This window comes from Sesamum indicum, linkage group LG12 (genome assembly GCF_000512975.1).
Source record: "Sesamum indicum cultivar Zhongzhi No. 13 linkage group LG12, S_indicum_v1.0, whole genome shotgun sequence".
Lineage (NCBI taxonomy): Eukaryota > Viridiplantae > Streptophyta > Magnoliopsida > Lamiales > Pedaliaceae > Sesamum > Sesamum indicum.
Window position 1 is genome coordinate 145,448 of NC_026156.1, and position 23,478 is coordinate 168,925.

Consider the following 23,478-nt stretch of genomic DNA (forward strand, 5'->3'; position numbering starts at 1 on the left):
CCTTAATTTAATGTATTTCTTAAAGTAAAATCCCCAAGACTTTAATCAACATTGATAGTACTTTAGGTAAAAAACTTTAAAAAAAAATTAATCCGTACACACCACATCTAAAGTATTAAATTTTATTAAAATATATAGTACTTTCAACATTCCAACAGCCATTCAACGAAATAAATTTCTTTACCAACTCTGAACTTTTCAATAAAACACGGCATATTCATATTCAAAATTACTTTTAATCACATTATGTATGATCTAATAATTCATAATTAATGTGGATATATATATTTACCTGAACAATATAATACGGGCATTTATATCTTATTTTTTATTTTCAACATACATATAATTATAACAAATAATAATAAATAGAAATAGTGGCATGGTAGTGGCAATATTTCCTCCTCATCCAACAAATCAAAATTATTAATTAAAAAAAATATAAATGAATGGGAGTAGTGGGGAGTAATGGTATGTTTGAGATAATTAAGGAGGGTGAGTCGAGGGTCGGTGAGTGAGGGAAAAGGGTTGAGCTGCTCCTCACATGCTGCTCCATAAGCAAGTGCCGGATCCTGAAACCGCGCCCGTTTGTAACGGTCACATATCATCTCTCTCTCTCTCTCTCTCTCTCTCTCTATATATATATATATATACATATATATCCGTTGAAAAAGCACCCCAATTAAATTAAGTTAAATTGGTAGCATTATGATTAATTAATCCAACGATGCTGCGTTTTGCTTATTTTACTAAAACTCCACCCCCACATGCAAAGCTACTCAGCCTTCAATTAATTAATCCCTTGGGTTTAAGGGAGAGATTAAGTTGTTGCAACACTATTGCTTTAACCTTTAATCACTCCTAATTAATTTATAACTCAATTTAGACAAATAATTTCAAAAGAAATATGAACAGCATCCAATGTACTTATTGGGGTGGGGTTGGGGGAGGGGAGAAAAAGCATCCCATGTGTAATTAAATAAGTTTTCGGCTAAATTGCAATAAGTTTTTTCGAGGTTCGTACTTATTATAAATACTTTATCATTATTTAAAAAATTATAAATATTCTCTAAAATTATAAATTATTAATCAAAATACCAACTTCAAATATTTATATTAAAATAAATTGAAACTCAATAATATTTGCATAAATATAATTTTAAAACAGAGTTAAAATTTTTGAAATTGGTTAGAATATGAAATTATGCATTATTGTTAGGGATATGACATCTGTAGTTTTAAATGAATGAATCCAACACCATATTAGAGAATAATATATATTATCATGATATGGAATTTGTAATCTGTAATCATCCAAAGGAATTAAAAGAGAAAGTATATATATATATATATATATGATGAAGTTTAAAATAAAAATATGGAATTGTAATATGAAGATAATCAAATACTGGATTTTCTTCTGATAATCTAAGAATGAAATTACTTGAGATTAAGAAAGTTATAAGAAAACCCACTAAAATTGTTTAAATTATTACTTACACAACATCACATAATTCATAATTAGAGAAATCATTAGCATTACCTACCATTTCCTTTCATATTTTTGAAAGAATTAATTATGAAAATTAATTTTCTCAGTTCTTATTTATATTAATTTTACTTTTTATTTTTTTTGGTTAAAATAACAAAAAATTTTAAATAATAATATAGTAGAAAAATAGATAGTATAGTATTATGAAGAAAGAAAAAATAAAAATAATTAGTAAAATGATGAGATAAGTATAGACTATAGAGATGAATGGAACTTACGTAGGCATCTGAGGTGCACACGCCACATGTCTCCCGGTCCAACTTCACTATGCCAGCCTACCAACTCTAAAGTTACTACTACCCGATTTTACTGATATATCCTCGTCCTTATCTTGAAATTCCCATCTCCCCCACCTTTATAAAGCACTAGTATTCCTTTTCACTCTCCACGCTCCACACTCTTCCCATTACCGCCCGCACCGCATTTCTGCATTTCTTTCTTTCTAAAACCCTCCTCTGCACCAACACTCGCCGGAAAAAATATTTCTCCAACATTTAATCACCAGGAAAAATGCCGATGATATCTCAAACATCAAGTGCCATCATGTTGTCGTTCAAAGTTCTGCTAATATCCACCAGCGTTTTATCTACGGCGATTATGCTGAAATTTTCTGTTCCAGCAATCACGGATTTCGCTGTTTCTCAAGTTCCTTCTATCTACAACGGCCTCGTTTCTTGGCTCAGGCCGCCCTATTTGTACCTCGTCATCAACTGCATCATCATCACCATCGTTGCTTCCTCCAAGCTCCAGTCAAGGAAGGATGAAGTTTCACTGTCGCCTCCTCTGCAGCCGTTGGTTGTCATGGGTCAGGTCGAGCCGCAACCTGCGGCGCCGCTGCCTGTTAAAAGTATCCCAACGGATTATTCAGAAGCGGAGTACAAATACAACGGCGTCGTGTTGAACGAGTCCAGCGGTTACGATGTGAAGGTGGAGAAAGGATTAGAGTTCGACACGTACGAGCACGTGGATGCGAGTGGAAGTACAAAAAGTGAACCGGTGTTTATTGCTAATGCTGCTGATGGTGGTGTCGCTTTTGCGGAAGACGCGGCGAGCAATAAGGAGAACGAGTATGTTATTGCTAAATCGTCGTGGAATATGGCGGAGAGTAGATATTTAACAGAATATTCTCCGTCAAATGTTAAGCCGCCGGTTTCTGCCAGGTTCGGTAACCGGAGAAACGTTAAAACAAGTCCTGAAGGTATACTTTTCCTTTTCCTTCGTTTTGAAAAACCTTTCCAGTATTTTTAGCATTCATAGTCGCGACCACGGAGAGAGAGAGATTAGGTGTAGTTATTGCGGTAGCGATTCGCCGGAGAAGGAACTAATTTGAAATTCCTCGGCGAGAGAGAGGGTGCGCCGTGATGTGGCAGCTGGCAAAGAATATTACCGTTAGAGGAGTCGTAGCTGGCTGTAATCTGGTGTTTGTCGGTCCACGAATTAAATGCACCCAAACAAATCGAGGCCCACCTATCACCCTTCAACTTAAATTGGCTCAAGTACACGCCATTTGGTGGACCGTCACGCACGCGACCTTTCCAGGACCATGTATACTGAAACTCGGGCGCACGGTCAAAAATCATCAACGTAAAATACCAAAAGAACCCCGGAAAGCGGTGGGGTAGGAAGAAGCCAACAACAAAGTAGACACTTTCCGCGCTCCCCACTCGAAACCCCAAAAGCCCACCCGCCCCGGAATTTGAAACAGATAAGCCCCCGCCGCTCCCCCAAGTCTAAAATGACCGTTACCTCTTGATTATCTCATTGCCCCCACGTCTGCCTTTTGGTTTTTTCCTTAAATGGCAAGTGATAATTTCAAATTTTCAATTTTTCCATCTTTATCTTAAACCCTTTGGACAAAACAGGCGACCCATTTCTATATTACCTAATTAGTTAATGTGGAAAAGGTTTATGATTCAAGGGGTAAGTTGTCTTCCTGAAGCAAACATTTTGGTGGTTCGATTTTTTTTAATTTCACATAATTATAGATGTAACTGAAAGGCCCTTTTGCTAGGAGACAACATGAATAATCATTTATTCTATTGGATTGTGATCAGGCAGCAGAACAGTGTTGGGAGTGGCAAAGCCCAAGAGGCACGACACACTGGAGAGCACATGGAAGACGATAACTGAGGGGCGCGCAGTCCCGCTGACCAGACACTTGAAGAAATCCGACACCTGGGAGCGGGACAGCCACCTCCATGGCCACCACCAGCTGCTGGCGAAGACTACTCCGGTGAAGACAATGACAAAAGCAGAAACCTTCAATGATCGGACCAACACTCGGAGCCCATCTTCTGGTGACGGGGGGTCGGGGAAGCTGAAGAGGGAGGCGTCGTTGAGCCAGGATGAGTTGAACAGGAGAGTGGAGGCGTTTATCAAGAAGTTCAATGAGGAGATGAGGCTTCAGCGACAGGAGTCTCTTAACCAGTACATGGAGATGATCAAACGCGGCTCGTAGTCGAGGGACATAGCACGAAATTGGGAGTCGGGACAAATTTTTGGGGAAGTGGGTTGGATGAGAAGATCGGTAATAGGAGTTTTATATATATAAGGTTTGTTGTGAATGTGAATGCACATATATAGAGAAACTCTCTCTTTGAGAAAATGATGGGGGAGTTGGGGGAAATCACTGGAGAGTGGCACAATTAGGATGTTTCTTCATGTTTTACAGCAACACTTCTGTGGCAGTTTTAAATTCATTTCACTTGTTTATTATTATTTTTTGTGTTATCTCCTTTTATGAAGTTGGGCAGAGAAGAGAAACACTCACTTAATATCGTATATTTTTTGAACACCTAACGCGTATATGTTCAATGAATCAAAGATGCATTCTGAATAAGAAATCTAATCCAGGAAAAAGGAGTGGAGCCATGAAACTTATATTCATCCTACAGGCGCAGTTGGTTCTTTCATTTTTCCTTTATAGCTCCTAGCTACAGAAGCACTTGTGCTATTCAAGAATTTAGCAGAAGAATATAATACATGATGTATATATGTTTTTGGTATTCTGCAGTCCCTGAAAGCCCCTGCTTTGCATAGGACAAAGATGTTCAAGAATTTGGAGTTGCTGCTGCTGCTCCGACCGATCAACCTCAAGGAAGGAAGAAAGCAAGCAATATTCTTACATAGCACAAGTTTCCCTTGTGTGCTTGTTTCCAGTGAACTGTAGTTTTATAGCTGCTTACATAGCCATTGTTGCTGGGAAAAGCCTATCCAACAAGGTGTACACACCCCCGCCCAGGAGGAGAGCGCCGCTGAAACAAAACCAAATTCCCATCAGAAACGGAAACACCAAAGAAGACGCCTAAGGACTGATAGTAAACGGCAACAGTAAGTGTGCAGATGTCCTTTCCAAACTCCGACACAGCGACTAAAAGTGGTTGAGGGAGTCATCTACTGATCTACAACCCTTGGACGAAGGAAATTAAATGATCCTAAGAAAAAATAAAAGGAAAAAAGAAGGCAGCTGTGTTTACGAGAATTTGGAAATTATTACCTCATTGGGTTGATCCATGCTGAAAACTTGCGGAACGAAAGAAGGCTCTGCAGATACCCATTGCTTTAAAGTAAGTATTAGATGCTAAAAATAGGTATAACAACAGAGGACAACAAATTGTTGTATATAAACCATACCTGCAATGCCCCGGCAAAGGAGGCGGCAAGAAGAAGAGGAGCAACATAACCAGTCGTGTATGTCAACAGGAGGCTGCCTCCTATCACTGGATCCTGTAATAGGAAATCAAATAAGTCATTTTGTTTCACTTCAATGGTTTGCAAATTCAAATTCAAGTCGGATGGGGCAAATTACAATTGAAAATAAAAATACATTTTGAATTTTTCCCAATTCCTTCTAAAACTTTTGTTTTGAACTTGTGTGTAGTTGTGAAAGAATAAATAATCTGCAACCTGAGAATTGAAGATTAAAGATCAAGAATGTAAATGACATTTACTTTAGTTTTTCTATCACAAAAACTAAGAAAAATGCTTTAAATAAATCAGATTAGTACCCTGGTTGAGGCCACGTATCCAAGTAAGGTAGCAAGCACTGGAGTACTGCAAGGAGACGCAGCTAATGCAAATGTGAGTCCAGCCAGATATGCTTGAACGCCTGATAATTCGCAAGGACAGGAAATTAACAGCATAATTAAGACGGCTATATCTTGTGAATGACCAACTGTAAGATTAAAGCGCTCATTACTTGAAGGAAAATTAGCAGCAGCAGCACGAGGATCAAAGTTATCAAAAAATGAGGGGAGCTGTAACTCGATTACCTGCACAATTGAACGACACGTAAAAGACTCTAACTAAGTATACAACCTCATCGGAGATGGCTAAAATATATCTAAGTGAGAAGGATGGGGTGTGCTAGGATTTCGAAGAAAATAATGTGATAAATGGAGAAGATAAACAATCTCTTGTAAAGGTCTGAAGTCAATAATAGGCAAGAAAACTTATAGTTGAATGATGAAAAGGGTAAATACTAGTATTACGAAAAGCACGTTTTGGAAGGTCACAAATAGATGTTGGTTAAATTAAGTCCCAACATAAAACTACAAAGGAATTTAGTGATTAAAAATGAGAATCCCAGGATCACCACTACCCTAGCTCATCACTGAAGAGTTGTAGCACAAATAATATCTAAAATACCTGCAAAAGATTCAATCCCATGACAACAGCTAAACTGGAAGCAGCTATAGGTAGCCCCTGCCCTATCTGACCATATGCCTTTCCAGCGAATGAGGCCCCGACACCAAGCAGTGCTAATGTAGTCGCCAGCCCCATTGCAAATGAAATCGAATTTCCAATAACCTGCCCAGCAGAAACTCCAAGAGTATAACCAATTCAGCTCATAGTACTGCCAATCCGGAGTCCACATAAAATTGATACATCTTTGTTGCTAAAAATAAATGTCCGGTAGATGAGCACACTTTTTTATGCCTATGTATTTGCATGAGATCTTAAAACCAGAAACTTTTCCAGCTAAAACTCCAACCTCCTGTGCACTCAATCAACCAGCATCATTTTATGATTCCCTCTAACAATTTACCAAAATGGGATTGTTGACAAACAATGCATCTTTAGTTTAAGCCTATGGTTTGGGAAGTGCCCGAGGATCCAAATATAGGAAAAAGACAAATTTCCCTATGGAAAAGATCGTAAAGAAAAGCACCATACCTCTGTTTTGCTTTTTCCAGAGCCAAATGCCCCTAAATACCAGAAAACACAGAAAGAGTAAGACATAAAGAGAGAGTATACAATAAAAGGAGATGAGAATCATTGTGCTAAAGTTCATACCGATGTAACCAAGAGTAAGTGGCAAAACACTAAGTGTACAAGGCGAAAGGCTAGTTACCAGCCCGGCACCAAAAATGACGGATAAACTGCACATACACTTGTGTGAAATACACGGAGCAAGAACAGCTCACAAGAGTAGCTATAAACTTAACCTAAAGCAGAACATATTTGAAAGGATATAAACCTAGTAAAACTGAGAGCTGACAACTGGTCCTGCACTGCCACATTAGCTTGTTGAGTAGCTGAATATAAGATGCCTGCAAGCCAATCTCCCGTGCTCCCATCAGCAAGTGTATACAGAGAACCTGTTGTTTCCTGCCCACAAAGAGAAACAGGTACATGCAACTAGGTGATAGACTATAGCAAGCAAGGGATGTTTAACAAGAAGATACGCATATGACATATCAAATAATTTTGCCAATTTGATGTCTTTCCATGTTAAATATTAAAACCCTACATCCTAACAATAATTACACGCAGGCAATTACAGAAACCCTTGAGCCGCCAAAAAGGAGCGGCTTTTTGGCAGCTCCATTCTAAGTTCAGTTCCAAGAATATTATGGTCTTGCCCCATATTTGAGTCGACTGCAATTAACATGATCTTTCAATTTTTTCAGAGCAAACACAAGAGAAATGTTCCTCAGAAAACTTTTAAGTCCAAATACAAGGGAAGTGTTCTGTGGAGAACCTCCACAAAGATGCAACCATATGCTCAAATATCACAAAACCGAGAACTTGAAGATGCGAGCCCAAAAAAATGTTAAGATATACACTTAAATTAAAGTAACATGAAAATTGGAAATAAAAAGTGTTCAGAACTTTGAATTCAATTTTCAATATCAGTTCAAATAAAAGTAGACCATATTCCCCATCCCTTCCCAGTTCTCTCCCTAGGAATATTATAGACATCTACGATTCGGATTGAAATGAACAGTTTTACATAGTGCCCCATTATATTACAGATTTGAAGGCCAAATTCTAAATCACCTATTGAAAGAATAAAGATCTGCCCATCTAGATAAAATGAATAAATTCTCACCGTCATATTCTCCATGGTTAGAGCATTTGCCATTGGCGTTGTAACCAAACCGGCAACTGAAAATTAGAAAAGGGATATCATTTAATATAGTAAATACAAAAACATAGAAAACCGGGGCATCCACAATTGCAGCAAATGCAAATCAAATATAAGATACTACACAAACAAAAGTACTAACAAAACCAGACAACAACAATAGGCAAGAAAGTATCCAAAATGTAAAACTATTCAATTTTCGACAGCCCTAACGAAGATTTCATCATTATCAAAATAAAATAAAAGAATTAAAAGGAACCCATATCCTAAGTCAATCGTGCAAGTAAAAAAATGTTTCACAAGAAAATAAAAGACGAGTATTCTATACCTGCAGCAGAGTTTATGAAAGCACTAGCAAGATCAAGTTTGCTACTCTTGGACGGCAACTTATCAACATTCTGTCCATTAACAGGCTCAAGCTTGAGGAATCGTGGTTGCTCCTTGTCATAATTACCTTATCAAAAGAACAGAAAACCAAAGAATTCCACTGGCATTAGAAATGGATAAGAAAATTATATACTTATATATATATATATATATATCTAGAAAAGAAGGGCTTTTCCTGGATTACGCAACTCACCATAGACTGCAGAGGGTAGACGTCTAGAACTCGAACTTGGGATTTGACGGCAGCAGCTAAAATTGCTGCTGCAACTGTTTATTAAGGCCAACTTCATTGGCAATCTCAGTAAGAGAGGAAATATATTGATATCGCTACTACTGAAGAGAGGGCAGAGGACATGAAAGAATGCGTTTTAAGAGAGGAGTGAGACAGTTATACTTTATAAGATATTTTTAACGTTCATTTTCTTTGTTTTGTATTGGCAGGTCAAAGGTTCCACGGATTCGTGAAAGCGTGGGCTCAAATCTCGCGACACACTTTCGTAAGGAAATGGTTAATGCCACGTGGACATATGGATTTTTCTCGACCCTGTTATCTGGCTTCTACTATGCTGCAGCTTCTTTTTTTGTGCATACGTAAGTTATAATCATTGCATAAGTTATGTGATACCTGAACCAATTAACCGAAACTTATAATAAACTCCGAGATCAAAGAAATTTGCAAACCTTTAAATGCATTTTCTTTCTATCCTCATCCATGTGCATTGTCCATTGAGCAAAAGAAAAGAAAGACGGCGGTTTCCAAAGAAAGATCATGAAGTCACTCAACTCAAGATGCACCTTTTGCAGCAGTAGTAGAGCTGAATTCTACCGATAAGAGTCTCTCTATGGCAAATTTGAAAAATTCAGAAGACTCTATACAATACTCCAGCAATCAACCACTATGAAGAACTATATTCCCTTGAGCTTTCAGGTGCAGTTATGCTTCGAGCTGTACAGACTCATCTGACCGGACAATTTACAGCCATGGCAACCCAATGAAGAGTTAACATCCATATCCTTCATATCTATATTTGAAACTTAAAAGCCGGCAATGAAACTGAATTACCACTAAACTTTTGAAACTATTATAACCAGTTACCAACAAACAACAAGAAATATTGCACAGACTATACTCAAGGCTTCTCCATGAGTAAGATTCATTACACAAGATAATTAATCATAAAGATTCTTGGCGAATTTACTTCTCAACGTCTTGCCTTCACTTTTTGAAATTTTCTCCACTGACTTCTCACTTTGAGATATAGCTTTAGCTACTGCCTTCATCTTCCGCACATTCTTTGATCTCTTCATCGGTCTTCCCTTTTTCATCTTCCTGCATCAGCAAGAACTCAAATTGTTGGATATTTCAAAGCAAGCATCACAGAGATTCCTACTGTAAGGTTTCTCTTTCAAGTAAATCTACGGTAGTAACATTGAATTAATTGCAAATCCGATGCAAAATCATGCGGGGAAGTTCAGAAATTAATCACCTCAGTTTAGTAACAAACTACAAGAAATGCAGAGATTCATCTTGAATTCAATGTAAACAATGTCCAAAAACCAATATCCATGCTTATATAGGCCCCTTAAGAAAGCTAAAAAGTAAAAAATTTATATTAGATATCAGTTGAACCAAATTACAAAAGTTACAAACAGAATGCACCACCACATACATTGACAAAATTGTTTTCCAATAAGGCAAAAGAAAAATTCATAACCCATTTAGGACTCAACTTATATTAAGCAAAACTAGATTACAAAAATTTAATATAAATGATTCATAGCCCCATCTGTAAAATAATCATAATTTGAACTCGAAGAATGCTATTAACAAGATTCACACACCCAACTTAAAGCCAATCATCCTCAAATCCATGAGGTGAGTGGCCACTGGCCAAGCTGGTCAGAAATCAAACCACCAATTTCTGCCAATTTCAGGAAATTCTCATGACCTAAAATTCTTGTTTATATATATATATATATATATATATATATTCGTGTGAGTTCTTCAACACGTATGCAACTACTTAATCTCAGCTGTTAAATATTGTAATTTGTTTGTTTAACTTAATAGCAGGTAGAAAGTCATACAAATAGCAATAATTTTACACAGCAATCGCCCAACCTACCAATTGCTCAAGCAAAATTACAACAAAACAACAGAACTCAATTAAAAGAACAACCCAAAGCAAAATTTCAGCTTACCTCAGGGATCCACCAGCAGAACCACTAGAAGCTATAGTCTCAGACGTGTCCATGGCTGAGAATTTTAAATTTCACAGAGAAGAGTAACTTTCAACTTCTTGTTCCTGCTAAAGTGAATACGACAACTGAGACAGAAGAAAGAAATAGAAAGCAGAGTTGGAACCTTGAGACTCGTCCCCAACCGAATGATCGGCGACGGAGACGTCGATCGCCATTTCTCTCGAACCGTTTTTCTTCTTGTTGTTTCTATTTTTCGCCATTGTCGATTTCCAGAGGTTTGCAGAGTATTGCGGTTTTCCTCGAGTTCCCACAGAAGCTTAAAACCCTAGGCCAAGAAATTGTTGTTACCGTGCTAAAAAAAATAGAAAAGGAAATAAATTTCCGGGTCTTCATCTGGATATCCATTGGGCTCAAAGCAAGTAATTGGGTTCTTGGGCTGATGTCTTAGACCGACGCTAAATTAAAAACGTGTCTCTGATGTAAATTCTTGAAAAATTAGCACGATTTAACATTTAAGAAACTGACACGATAATTTATTTATTTTTTTTCATATTTTGTCATCTATATTATACTCATTTTTATAATTTGATATTTAAAATTTTTTTATGTCAATCCTACCATTTTAATTTTGTGAAATTTGAATTTTACCATATATGACTATTTTTTGCTAATCTTTTGCCCAAAAAAAATAACATGTGCATATATGTCCACATCACGTAACCTTGAATACCAAATATGCATTGCATGTGTGGTTTTTATTGACAAAAAATTTGGTGAAAAAATAGTCGTAAATGACAAAGTGCAAAATTTCGTAAAGTTGAAATAGTAAGTTGACAGAAAAAAAAATTTAAATTTAAAAGTGTAAAAATTATCATAGTTCGGAATCTATTACTATACTCTTTTACCAAAAAAAAAAGATATACTAAAATGACTTATTTCCTATATTTGTCTTATAAATATTTGTAGATCAATAGTGTCAACCACAATCAAATAAATTAATATAATATAAATAATTGACCACAATTAATCAAATATGATTATAATATTTGCTATGGCTGTCTTGTATCTATAATTTACATATGCATTAGTATTATTCTGCTTCAATCATTAAATTATTTATCCTTTGATTGAGATCTATACAATTTACCTTTTAATTTGATAAATTAAATTAAAATGTGGTACTAGATTTATTAGTAGCCAAACCTAAGGACCGTGTCCACTATCAGTGCAGTGACGTTACATTATTAGCATAATTTAAGGATAGACATGATCATGAGCTGTAACATGTGCGTCCGTACTTCAATTTCAATACCACGCGCACATCCACTTGCCATTACTTAGGCTTTTCTTATTATTAATTAATACGACATTTTGTACTTTTAAACATGTAGGTGGTGTTTATTAATTTTTTAGAGATAATTGCACTTCCCTCTCTTGAAATTTAATGTGGTTACACATAGATCTCCCATGTGATTTGAAAAATTATATTTAGCACTTATAAATTTTGTTTCAATCTAACAAATAAGTCCCCTCATTAAACAAAATTAACTGAATTTGCTTATATTAACAAAAAAATTAATGAAAAAAATTGATATTTACCATCGATTTGACTTATTACTGACTTATTGCAAGTCAAATATTTTTTTCGGACTAAACTACCTTATGACAGTGAAAATATATCTCCTCGCATGCATTAATGCATGAACACGTATGCGGATAACTTGATCATAAAAAAATTTATTTGATCTATTATAAGTCAATACTAAGTCAATCGGGATAAATATAGATTTTTTTTATTAATATTAGCAAATTTGGTAAATTTCGACTAATGGATAGATTTATTGAAATAATCGATATGGCCGGGGACTTGTCAAGAATGCAACAGAAGTATGAAAATAAGTATATTTAAATTCTAAATCAAAAATAGAACTTGTCCCTCAATCTTGGGCATTTGACACTCAACAAATATAAAACAAGCTTGAAATAAACAAGTGGATATTGTAACATAGATTGATGGAAATGTAATCACGAAATTTTATCTTTTCAATTTGAAGAATTTCTTCAAACTTTTCTCCTCCAACCGCGCAAAGATAAAAAAGATCTCATCTACGTCCGCGCAAAGATAAAAAAGATCTCATCTACGTCGAACACACACTATACCACAAGGTGGTTTGCATCAAACCTTGCTAGAGGTAAAGTGTATATAATATAATAGATTTGATTATACTATTAACTTAGTATATTAAATTCAAATGGATCTTACTCTAACTTGAAACTAGTTCAAGAAGAACAAAAATAGAGGAAAAAGAGAGGGAGAAGAGAGGTAAGGATGATATTGTGAGAGGAGTGTTGTCTTTTGTACCATATACAAATAACATATACACAAAGCCTATACCACTACACACACAAGAGACATCTCGTGTACTTATTGTATGTATATATATATATATATATTGCATGTTAAGTAAAAAATAGGTACAATATGTGTCCCCATAGTACACTACCTACTAGTATCATAAGTACTCAAGTAATAACTCCTTCATCCTTACAACCTCATAAATATGTATATATCACATATATATATTCTCTCTCTCTCTCTCTCTCTCTCTCTCTCTATATATATATATATATATATATTCAAGCTAGGATTACATATATATATCCTATTAGGCTTAATTAAAAAATAAATTAAACCCATAGGCTTGGACCTCCTGAAATTAATCCAACTAATTCTTAAAAACCTAAATAAAATTTATTTGATCTTATCAAATAAGTTATAGCCTATAACCCAATTAATTAAACCATCAAATAATTGAGTCTAAACCCGATTTATATAATCTCATTAAATTACCAAGTCAAAACTCTAATTATTTGATTCTATAAATTAATTTATCCGAGTCAATTAACATTGATCTTACCTAACCAAATTTAATTAATCTCATTAATTAAATCTTGAATTTTCCATCACATGAGTTCTCCCATTTAAATGATCATATCATTTAATATCGAATTAATTTAAACTCTTTAAATTAATTCATTCTTTATAGAATTAATTCATAATTAATTTTACTACTTCCTTGAGTGATGTTTTGTGTGACTCTGTAGGTTCACCCTCAGTTATACTTGTGTTTGTGTCAATAAATAATTTAATTGGCAAATATTTTTGTGCTGGATTAATTAAATTATATTTAATCAATTACTTTCTATTAACACTTAACTCGAAAGCAGCCGATACCATGGGTGGCCGTCTAGCAATGGTCTATAACACTAGAGAATAAGTGTAAACGACGTGAACTTTAAGGCTATCGAGTGCCATACGGGTACGGTCCTTCCATCGATCATCTCTCGGTCTTAGTCACATGAATCTGGTTATCGGTTCTCATCATGGACTAGACATCTATGCTTAATATTCTAATTGTGTTTCTCCACTTGATCAATATAGAAAAACATTTTCCTATTTGATTACCCGCTATGGCCACAGACACTCGAAAGCACAACACACATCAGAATGCATAGGAGATCGCATCATCTCATGATAAGCGATGATTTTTTTCTTGGAACTCACCAATCTTCATACATATTCTGACTACACTTAAACAAGGCTTATAATAATCACATCAGAATATGGTTATCTCTTATCAAGTCCTAAATATAGTCGTCCAATATATGAGACTGTGTGGATCCTCAAATTTAAGGACTAAATCCCATAATATCGGAGTCGAGGAGTTCAAGTCATACCGACCAAGCCTCACGCGCTTTCATATGATGACTCATGGCAAGTCAGTTCAGTCGAATTGACAACCTTTGTCAACCATCCATTAAAATTGTATAGATGTCATACGTCTGTGAAACACGATACCTATCATATGGAACGCTCAATAACTATTATCGGGGCTCTTGATTTGAAACATTTCAGATCTAATCTTAGAAAGTTGGTTTCATAGTTGCTATCAAATGTGAAACTCAACTTTATTTGTTGATTAGTGATCTATTGGCTTTATTGTAATGTATGAAAGTTACATGAGTAAGACAAAAAGATTAGGCCAAATGAATACTTACTCCTATTTATTTACATCTATATTATAAAATAAAAAGAAATTGCTTAAATAGATTACAAAATAGTCAATCTAATTGACTTTTTGGTCACCTGTTCTAACATTTATTTATTAAATGGAAGCAAATATCAGAAATGCTAAATGCAATTTTCCAAATCGTAGGGAATATAGATATAATTACACTAAATATTAAGAGAAAAGAGTGTAATAATTATTCCATTTTTTTATACACACAAATACTTAAAGTATAATACCAAATACAATAGTAACTTATAATATAAGTTTCGAATAGAGATTATATTGTTAATGCAACTTTAACCACATAATATTTTTTAGGAATGTTTTACAATTAATGCGACATGCATTTTATATTAATTGTAAATGAGAAGTTTGCACAATTTATAAATTATAAGACTTCTTCCTTTTAGCTAGAATGTTTTTTTAAAAACAAATTGTTAATATTGTGATAAAAACAAATAATAAATCACACTAGACACTGTGCCATTATATCAAACCTAACTCTTATATACTATGGGATTTGCTCTAGACATGCACCTTCTTACAATGCAAGGCTGGAACTGGGAAGCCGCCAATTTAACATAGTTTGGATATCCATGTATAGATAGTGATCCACAAACGACAGAACATACCTCTCAACTCAACTCAAGTGTCGCCGTCAATTGTACTTCTTGCATTTCGTTGTGTCCGCCGCTATATTGTAATCATATTGGCGGCATTTACAGTTATTAAATGTAAGAAGTTTAGAAGTCTGGACGCTACACCTCAATAATTCGAACATAAAATTTCTTTATGAAAAATTTGTGCTTGAAACTTAAATGTATGTGTATGTATGTTAAATGTGTGAGTGTAATATATATATATATAGATATCTAAATAAATTAGAAAAAAATTATTGATAGGGAAAGGAGACCATCTTTCGTTGGTATTGTGCTATAGTTGGAGAATTAGGAAAACAAAATTATAAGGAAAAATAACATTAATTTAAAAATAATTTCATCACCCAAAGAGGGTGAGAACTGAGAAAGACAAAAAAGGGTAAAGAAGCAATATATGTTTGGATTTGTTTTTATAGATAATTTAAAATAAGTGTTGTATGTTTGTTAATGTATTTTAAGAGGTAAAATTACTTTTTATTATCAAATCATATCTTTATATATATATATAAATATTGTATATTTAGTATTGTATTTTTTGAAGACAAAAAAAATCAAATTATATATCTTTTATATCATACTTATATATACGCATGTATATATATATTATATAAAAAGCAATTCACATAAATAAAATGTACAATAAAGTAGGCAAATATTGAGTGTGTTTTGGCCCATTCTGAAAATAGGCAAAAAATGAAACCAAACAAAGCTATTATATCCCAGTGAATTTATATATTTTGAAAAATATCTTATAAAATACTTGATGGCTTGTAATATGATATAAAGTGTTTAATATTTTTTTTAAATTAGTTATAAGCTAAAAGGAAATCCCCCCCCCCCAAAAAAAAAAAAAGAAAAAGAAAAGGATGGGTGGCTTAAAATAATTGGTAGCTGCCTATAGTCTCACTACAAAACACCAGATTGGAAGAAAATTGTGAAGCTCCGAGGAGATACTTGAATGGATCCGGATCCGGTGTGGTAGAAGGTATAATACCGGGGCCCACTTCCGAATTTCACGCCCTCAATTATAAGGGGCCCACCTGACAGTTATTTAGATTAGAGTCGCCTCCACTAATTTAATCATGATTTTTTTTGGGACAGCAATTAATTCATGTTGAAATTACCGAAATGACCACGTTCCCTAAATTCATGGCGTCCCTAAACACTATGGTGTCATGGAGTCGGTCCTATATTTTTTTATCTTCTAGCGGTTGTAGCACGTGACTTTTGCATGGAAAATATGTAAACTAATATATTATACTAAAAAAATATAAAAAATCAATTTAGGACTACTGTTAATAAAATAAAAAAAACGTGATGTCGTTTTTTAGTAAAAAAAATGCTTTATATATATATATATATATGAACCAAGTTAATTTTATATAAAAAAATAATAATTAATATATTTTCCTGTTCTCATTTGTCTTTTGTTCTTCTCTTTATCTCTTCTGTATTTATAGTACGTTTTATCTCTCTAAATTTCACAATATTTTTTTATAGGTATATCGCATTTCATTTATGATGATTGTCATTTTTATTTATTTAATTTTAAAAAATATCGCAATAGAACATATATAACAAAAATATATATTTATTGTATCTAACTAATGTTAAATGATTAATTATAGATTAGAAAAATTTTGCCCCTATTGCGCGCAAACACACACATTGAATGTGTACACCTGCTAATTTATATGAAACTTATGTGTGTATTTCATATAAAATAAAAATAAAAATAAAAAAATTATAATCATTCTTTCTCACTTGGAAAAATCAATGATGTTGGGCTCAATAATTGATATGGTACATGCTAGAGGCATATAATTATTTTGTGTACTATGCTTGTGTTGGTAGTCGTAAAGGTGCAAATTTCTTGGGTTACACTAAAAAGATGAATAACAATTATGGTTTATTGATTTTTTTTAAATAAATAAATAAATTATTTTTGTTTTCTATAAGGAAAGATGTTGATTTACTGTTTAAATTTATGGAACTCGACTTGAATAAGTATGGCTTAAAATTGCTCAATAAGTTTGACCCATCGATTATAGTTATCATAAATTATTTTTAAAACTCAGTCAGATGACAATTCAACTTATATCTAAAATTCATTTGTAATTATTCGTTTGTTCGAACTAATGTATAACTATGTTTAGAATGGTTTGTATTTTGTAAATGTTAGAACATCAGAATTTTCACCAACTAATATCATAAAATATACATATATATATAGTTTCAAATGAAGCTTTACAAAATCAATTATTATTAAAAATGAATTAATTATCCAAAGGTTTGACCAAACTCACTTGTCTAATGGCGTAAACATAAAAGGAGGACAAGAATGTATATAATTAGAGAAGAGAAGTCTAAAAATGTAAATGCTACACCTAAATAACGAACATTCCGTTCCTATTTTATCCTCTCGAACAGGGTGCCCCCCACCTTCTACAATTCCCATGTCACACTCTATTGAATTCAACTAATTTTCCGTATTTAAATTTGAAAAAGGTATATACCCTCAATCATCAGATAGATCTCAACGGTTTTGATCTGCCCCAAAGATATTTCAAAAATCTCATCTACGTATTAGTTTCCTTTTCAAATTCATCTTTCACAACTTCCGAATAATAACCCCTAAAATCTCCCCTAAAGCTCTGCAAAAGTGGGACTTCTTCTTCTTTCGGTAATTCGGAGAATTATCTATTTCTGATATACGCCATTAATGTATCTCTCCGAGGTTTGATTTCCTTGGCAAGCGTTAATCTCGTTACTCACGTATCCAACTTGGTTTTCGAGGAACCGTTTTTTGCAAGAAGGAGTTTGCTTTCTGTGTTTTCCCTGGAATTCGGTTTCCTTTTTGTTTTTTTTTTTCTTCGGCAGCGTTGGGTTTCGGTGTTTTTTCCTGCGGTTTTCACCTGAATTTGGGTTCGTGGGATGATTTGATATCTGTGGGACCTAATTTTGAGTTTTTCAGGATTTTGTTTCGGGTTAAGGGTTTTAGGCTCATGTTTTGAACAATGTCAGCTTAGACATTGTTCGAAGTTTGAACAGAGGAAACGGTTGTTGTTTGGACAATTCTGATGGTTTTGTGGTGAAGATTATCAAAGAAAATCAAATATGTTGTCGATATCGCCAAATTCATTAGCTCGGAGCTCCTTGGAGGAAATGCTGGATTCTCTCCGGCGAAGAGACGAGAATGCGAAGCAGAAGGACGTGCCTCCGCCTCTCCCGGCGCGACCCAGGCCTACCGCTCGAGCTCGCCTTCCATCTGCCAAACGGCCGCTGCCCACGAGCTCCGGAATTGGGGAATCTGAGAAAGTCCAGAGCTCGTTAGGTTGTAGCGTGCAGAACGAAGACTTGAAAGGACTGAGACAGAAAATTTTTGGGACTAAAAAAGTGAAAGAAATGGGACCGGGCGAATCACCCTACATAATGGTAGCATCACCTGAGATGGGACACAAGCCGAAGTCGGAAGAGATAGCCAAGCTCGCAAACTCTCCTCCCGCAGCTGTCCCGAGGTTTACGGTGTCGCAAGGGGGTGATAATCTGGAATATTTTATTAAAAAGGTACATAAACGTGGTTCAACTTTGTTGCATGATTGCAGGTACTTGTGGATCTTTTCTTGTACATGATCAGATGCTAATTATTTTAAGATTTATCATGGGTTTTGTGGTAACTCGAAACATCTATTGCTATTCATATTCAACTGGTTCTGTTCCCTTCTTCTTATGTCTTCATATGTGCCATATCACGTTCTGGTTTTGCATTGGATGTAAAGCGTTTGGCTATTCACGGCATTCAAATTGATAGCTGGGACCAAAATTTTAGTTGTAGCAGAGGAAGTCATCGTGTCTTCTTATCTTGCTGAAATATTCGTATTTTAACATTTTTGCCTGCTACACAGATCTGATACTGAAACTCATTTCAACTCGATTTCAGAAACTTAGTGTTTGGTGTCGGCTGCATAATGGCATATGGGAATCAGGGCAAATACAATCAACTTCAGGGGAGAAAGCTTCTGTTCTGCTGTCAGATGGAAGTGTTAGTTCATACTTTCTCTTATGTTTTGAGTATCTATAATGACACTGAATAACTTGAGAGTGGGATGTACGTACTCACTATGCTTTCCCTGTAGGTTGCAACAGTTCCAACACAGGCACTCTTACCTGCCAATCCGGACATTCTTGAGGGTGTGGATGATCTTATACAACTTAGTTATTTGAATGAGCCTTCAGTTCTCCACAATCTTCACTATAGATTTGCGCAAGACATAGTATATGTAAGTAGTGATAGAGCATTTCTCTTACTGTGTACCATGTGTGCTCTCTGTCTATGTTCTTGAGCAATTTCTTGTCCCTATTTTGCCTAGAGTAAGGCAGGACCTGTTTTAGTAGCAGTCAATCCTTGCAAAGATGTCCAGCTGTATGGGAATGACTTTATTACAGCTTATAGACAGAATCTCCTGGACAGCCCTCATGTTTATGCTGTTGCCGACGCAGCATACAATGAAATGATGACAGGTACTATAGAATTTTTTAAAGCATCTGTAATGCTACTATTGACGTTACACTAAGGCCAAGGTGGTAAATCTCATTTGTTTTGCTACAATTGTGAATTCTGCAGATGGAATAAACCAGTCTATCATCGTAAGGTTTGTCCAAAAGATTCTACGAGTCCTATTCCATTTCTTTATTCAGATGGAATTCTATCATGTTCCTTACTTGTACTGCTTCTTTTGATTTAATACTTTTCTATTTTTATAATATTAAATGTCTTAATTATAGCTTAGTATATATGATGTGTTATTGAAAGAAGCAATTTGCTGTCATTTATTGTAGTGGGGAGAGTGGTGCTGGGAAGACTGAAACAGCTAAGATTGCCATGCAATATTTGGCTGCAGTTGTTGGAGGTAGTAGTGGAATAGAGTCTGAAGTCTTGGAAACAAGCTGTATACTGGAGGCCTTTGGTAATGCTAAAACAGCCAGGAATGATAACTCAAGCCGATTTGTGAGTTCTCTCGTCCATTACGTTCTAATTGATGAGGCATCCTACATTAACTTTAGCAATCAACATGTGAAATATCTGGCTTGATTATTTTTAAATGTGGTGCAGGGCAAGTTAACTGAAATTCACTTTAGTGCTACTGGAAAAATGTGTGGTGCTAAAATACAGACTTGTAAGCATCTTTATACTTGCCAAGTCAAACTTTGGGAATAGGATTACTTGTTGATTTCTCTTTAACTAACTCTGAACTGACTTGTTTGTACAATTTGGTCCATGTCAACATCTATTCTGAATCAATGGTGTAGTCCTACTTGAAAAGGTCAGTCTTCCAATCTGAAATAATATTGAATACCTTCTCCAGTCTTTATCTCCTCAGTAAATTAACTTTTTGAAGCAAAATATCTCATTGGATCAGTCACGAGTTGTTCAGTTGGCCAAAGGAGAGAGGTCATACCACATTTTCTACCAGCTTTGTGCTGGGGCTCCTTCTGGTCTCCGAGGTTTGTTTTCAGCTTTTGCCTCACTACCCAATGGTGTCTTTTCTTGTATCCTTCGCTTTTTTAGTATGCCTAAGTTCATGCTTGTGGCATGCTTTTGTGGGTTTGTGAAAAATTATGTTGTCTTGTTAAATAAGAGATTGATCTGGGTGATCACATCTGTGTGTGTTGGAGTATTTACGTTCTGGTATTTCGAGTGGTTGTAAATTGGTAAGTGCATGTATTCAAATTCAACGGTTTTGAGATAATGGATTCAAGAACAACTCCAAATTCAAATAATCTGCTGTCCACATTAGTTCAAAAGGAGGTTAAATATATTTTTGAAATTTATTTTAATGTCTAAAAGCAATCTTTAACAGATATTTTAGTCATTTTGAATTGGAACAAGCATGTAAGGATAAGATATTCACACTTCTGCAAGTAGTATTGGTTGTTCACAATTTAAGAATTCATTATTTCAACCACAGTCACAATGCTTCTGATACAAGAAATGTGAGTGCCAATTCTTTCCCAGTTGTTGAAACCTATTTAGATCTGTGGCAGTTTGATGACTATTACTTTTTGTTCAGTATCTGAAAGATTTTTGTGCAAATATATGACTTAATACATATGTATGCATCAACAAGTTAGTATCTTAATATATGTACCTTGTGGCATGGTTGATTTTTCAGGTAGGTTGAGGTTAAAAAGAGCTTGTGACTACACCTATCTCAATCAAAGTGATTGTTTGGTGATCCATGATGTTGATGACGCCCGCAAGTTTCATATGCTTATGGTAATGTACTAGACCTCACCTCCCACATATGTTATGTAGAGGATTCCTGCCCACTGTGGGTTGGCAATCACTTTTCCATTGCTAACCTTTACTGTTGTATCTTAAGAGATTTGAATCTTTATTCAGGAAAAAGTTGTCCTTTGGGGCTAAAAGCCCTTAAAATTAAGGCGTTGATTTCAATGAGCTTAGTTGCCTGTAGACCATCTATTTTCCACATATTTCTTTTTCTGTTACAGAGGGTACTAATTTTTAATGCTTCTCTTTCACTAGGGAGCCTTAGATACCGTCAGAATTTGCAGAGATGATCAGGAGCAAGTTTTCGAGATGCTTGCTGCAGTATTATGGCTGGGAAACATATCGTTTCGGGTTATTGACCATGAAAACCACATAGACGTTGTTGCTGATGAAGGTAACTACATGTTTGCTTCTGTATTCTCTTTGTGCCTCTTCAGGACTTGTCTTTGCTCCGTATTATGCCCCCCTTGAGATAGACCATCTCTGAGCTGCATAAAGTTACACCTTGTTGTGTGCATAGCAGCTCCAGACCACATGAACTTCTACTACCACCATCATCTGTCATGAACTCCCTCTTAAGCTTGACCCATAATCTTGGCCTTAGCATAGGCCTACCAAGAGTCAAGACTAGCTAATTTCAAGAACTTGTTATTTCGGCTCATTTTCATGGAAAGCACTCTTCAGCGGCATTATGTAGAAAACTATTCCGTGACGTGAAAGCATGAAGGCTGGTTCCCCAAATTGAAACCACTCACATTCAGTATTAGTGCAACATTAATGTCCGTGGCTCAATTTCTGCAACTGTGAACCAGATTGCATGTGCTTTTCTTCTCTTCTTATTATTTGTAAGGCTTAAAACCTTTTCTGTTGGTCATTTCATTTCCCAAGACATTGAATAGGTCCTTTACCATTTGGAACTCTACAATTTAAGTTTAAATTGCTTATCGTTACCAGCAGTAAAAACTTAACCTATGTTGTACATGACCTTCTCATGAGCAGACCTTGTGTTTTTCTGCTTGAATCTGCACAACAAAAATGTAACATCCACACCAAACTAGATTTTGGATTAAAATAAATGATGACATACACATGTAATATACAATGGAAAGTGCTGTGGTCTTGTAAAATATCATACTGCTTTGGTTTAAATCTATCGACCCCTTTACTGCTTTGGTTTAAATCTATCAACCCCTTTAATGCTACTGGTACCCTGACGTTCTGTCAGCGGAACTCATTCAGTGTACATAATTTCATGCTGATAGGCCTGTCTTTAGATTTTGCTGATTGAGGTTTTGAATTGCAATTTGTTGCTCTTTTTTCCAGTAATTCTCTGATTCCTCCTCCCTCTTTTGGTTATTATGTGACATCAAGTACATAAGTAGACATTAAGGTAAAGTGCCGTTTGAAGATTAAATTGCACACAGTTAATGATTGTTTCTGTTCTTATAGACCTTTAGCCTAGGGTTGTTTTTATCACATAGAACTACAAGGCAGCTAAACAGCTTGTGATAAAACCAGTTAAGGCTCTGGTTGCAGTTTAATTCGGGTTCTTGGATCCAAGATGAGAAAGAAAGGAAGTGCAATAATTTCTTTTTGAGAGTGCTCATACACGCTCTCTGTTTCGTCTGCATTCCATGAATAGTAGAAAGGCAGAAACTGAGTATAAGAATTGGCTCTCTTTTGTTGCCTTATGGGGAATTTGTCTATTGCTTCATTTCTTTTTTGTTTGTTTTTATTGTTTGCCAGTCACTAGTGCTGTGTGTGGATATGATCCTTACTTTAAGTCTTGGATAGTTATATTGGTGGGCTGATAAAATTATGTTCTGTGCTAGAGGTCCGAAGAGTAAGATTTGGCTCAATATTCGCAATTATTTTTTAGATAGTTTATTATCTAGAATATCTTCATAGGTTGACCATTGGTTTCCAATAAGTTAGATACATAT

At 35.1% G+C, this 23,478-nt stretch overlaps 4 protein-coding genes across 5 annotated transcripts in view; 2 read left to right on the plus strand and 2 right to left on the minus strand.

Annotated features, from left to right (window-relative positions):
- Nucleotides 1,922-4,270, plus strand: LOC105174768. The gene is made up of 2 exons (XM_011096955.2): nucleotides 1,922-2,750; nucleotides 3,607-4,270. The coding sequence occupies exons 1-2, from the start codon at nucleotides 2,063-2,065 to the stop codon at nucleotides 4,008-4,010; spliced, it is 1,092 nt and encodes a 363-aa protein (XP_011095257.1). The 5' UTR covers nucleotides 1,922-2,062; the 3' UTR covers nucleotides 4,011-4,270.
- Nucleotides 4,369-8,701, minus strand: LOC105174769 (cytochrome c-type biogenesis ccda-like chloroplastic protein). Its single transcript, XM_011096957.2, has 12 exons — nucleotides 8,503-8,701; nucleotides 8,251-8,376; nucleotides 7,887-7,942; nucleotides 7,032-7,162; nucleotides 6,848-6,933; nucleotides 6,728-6,759; nucleotides 6,200-6,361; nucleotides 5,751-5,823; nucleotides 5,560-5,660; nucleotides 5,186-5,278; nucleotides 5,049-5,095; nucleotides 4,369-4,806 (listed from the first exon to the last, which is right to left on the minus strand). The coding sequence occupies exons 1-12, from the start codon at nucleotides 8,597-8,599 to the stop codon at nucleotides 4,734-4,736; spliced, it is 1,077 nt and encodes a 358-aa protein (XP_011095259.1). The 5' UTR covers nucleotides 8,600-8,701; the 3' UTR covers nucleotides 4,369-4,733.
- On the minus strand, nucleotides 9,359-10,856 carry LOC105174770. The gene is made up of 3 exons (XM_011096958.2): nucleotides 10,675-10,856; nucleotides 10,512-10,566; nucleotides 9,359-9,639 (listed from the first exon to the last, which is right to left on the minus strand). The coding sequence occupies exons 1-3, from the start codon at nucleotides 10,769-10,771 to the stop codon at nucleotides 9,480-9,482; spliced, it is 312 nt and encodes a 103-aa protein (XP_011095260.1). The 5' UTR covers nucleotides 10,772-10,856; the 3' UTR covers nucleotides 9,359-9,479.
- The window catches only part of LOC105174771 (myosin-2), an 11,533-nt gene continuing 6,117 nt past the window's right edge, over nucleotides 18,063-23,478 (plus strand). Inside the window, exons 1-11 of one of the 2 annotated variants that reach the window (XM_020698386.1) lie at nucleotides 18,063-18,810; nucleotides 19,184-19,285; nucleotides 19,380-19,523; nucleotides 19,614-19,764; nucleotides 19,868-19,895; nucleotides 20,083-20,251; nucleotides 20,357-20,420; nucleotides 20,554-20,567; nucleotides 20,664-20,748; nucleotides 21,417-21,520; nucleotides 21,791-21,929. In XM_020698386.1, coding sequence (XP_020554045.1) covers nucleotides 18,361-18,810; nucleotides 19,184-19,285; nucleotides 19,380-19,523; nucleotides 19,614-19,764; nucleotides 19,868-19,895; nucleotides 20,083-20,251; nucleotides 20,357-20,420; nucleotides 20,554-20,567; nucleotides 20,664-20,748; nucleotides 21,417-21,520; nucleotides 21,791-21,929 — 1,450 coding nt within the window. In that variant the 5' untranslated portion in view covers nucleotides 18,063-18,360. The remainder of the gene's footprint in view (nucleotides 18,811-19,183; nucleotides 19,286-19,379; nucleotides 19,524-19,613; nucleotides 19,765-19,867; nucleotides 19,896-20,082; nucleotides 20,252-20,356; nucleotides 20,421-20,553; nucleotides 20,568-20,663; nucleotides 20,749-21,416; nucleotides 21,521-21,790; nucleotides 21,930-23,478) is intronic. The other variant, XM_020698387.1, reaches the window with a different exon arrangement.

Excerpts from the sequence above, each read along its gene's own strand:
- LOC105174768 (XM_011096955.2), top strand. The coding sequence starts at position 2,063 with ATGCCGATGATATCTCAAACATCAAGTGCCATCATGTTGTCGTTCAAA. Across the intron at positions 2,751-3,606 it reads CGTTAAAACAAGTCCTGAAG|GCAGCAGAACAGTGTTGGGA; the intron begins GTATACTTTTCC and ends GATTGTGATCAG.
- LOC105174769 (XM_011096957.2), bottom strand. The coding sequence starts at position 8,599 with ATGAAGTTGGCCTTAATAAACAGTTGCAGCAGCAATTTTAGCTGCTGC. Across the intron at positions 7,943-8,250 it reads TTTCATAAACTCTGCTGCAG|TTGCCGGTTTGGTTACAACG; the intron begins GTATAGAATACT and ends TCTAATTTTCAG. Across the intron at positions 6,362-6,727 it reads CTGGAAAAAGCAAAACAGAG|GTTATTGGAAATTCGATTTC; the intron begins GTATGGTGCTTT and ends TCTGCTGGGCAG.
- LOC105174770 (XM_011096958.2), bottom strand. The coding sequence starts at position 10,771 with ATGGCGAAAAATAGAAACAACAAGAAGAAAAACGGTTCGAGAGAAATG. Across the intron at positions 10,567-10,674 it reads GGTTGGGGACGAGTCTCAAG|CCATGGACACGTCTGAGACT; the intron begins GTTCCAACTCTG and ends TAAAATTCTCAG. Across the intron at positions 9,640-10,511 it reads TCTGCTGGTGGATCCCTGAG|GAAGATGAAAAAGGGAAGAC; the intron begins GTAAGCTGAAAT and ends TTGCTGATGCAG.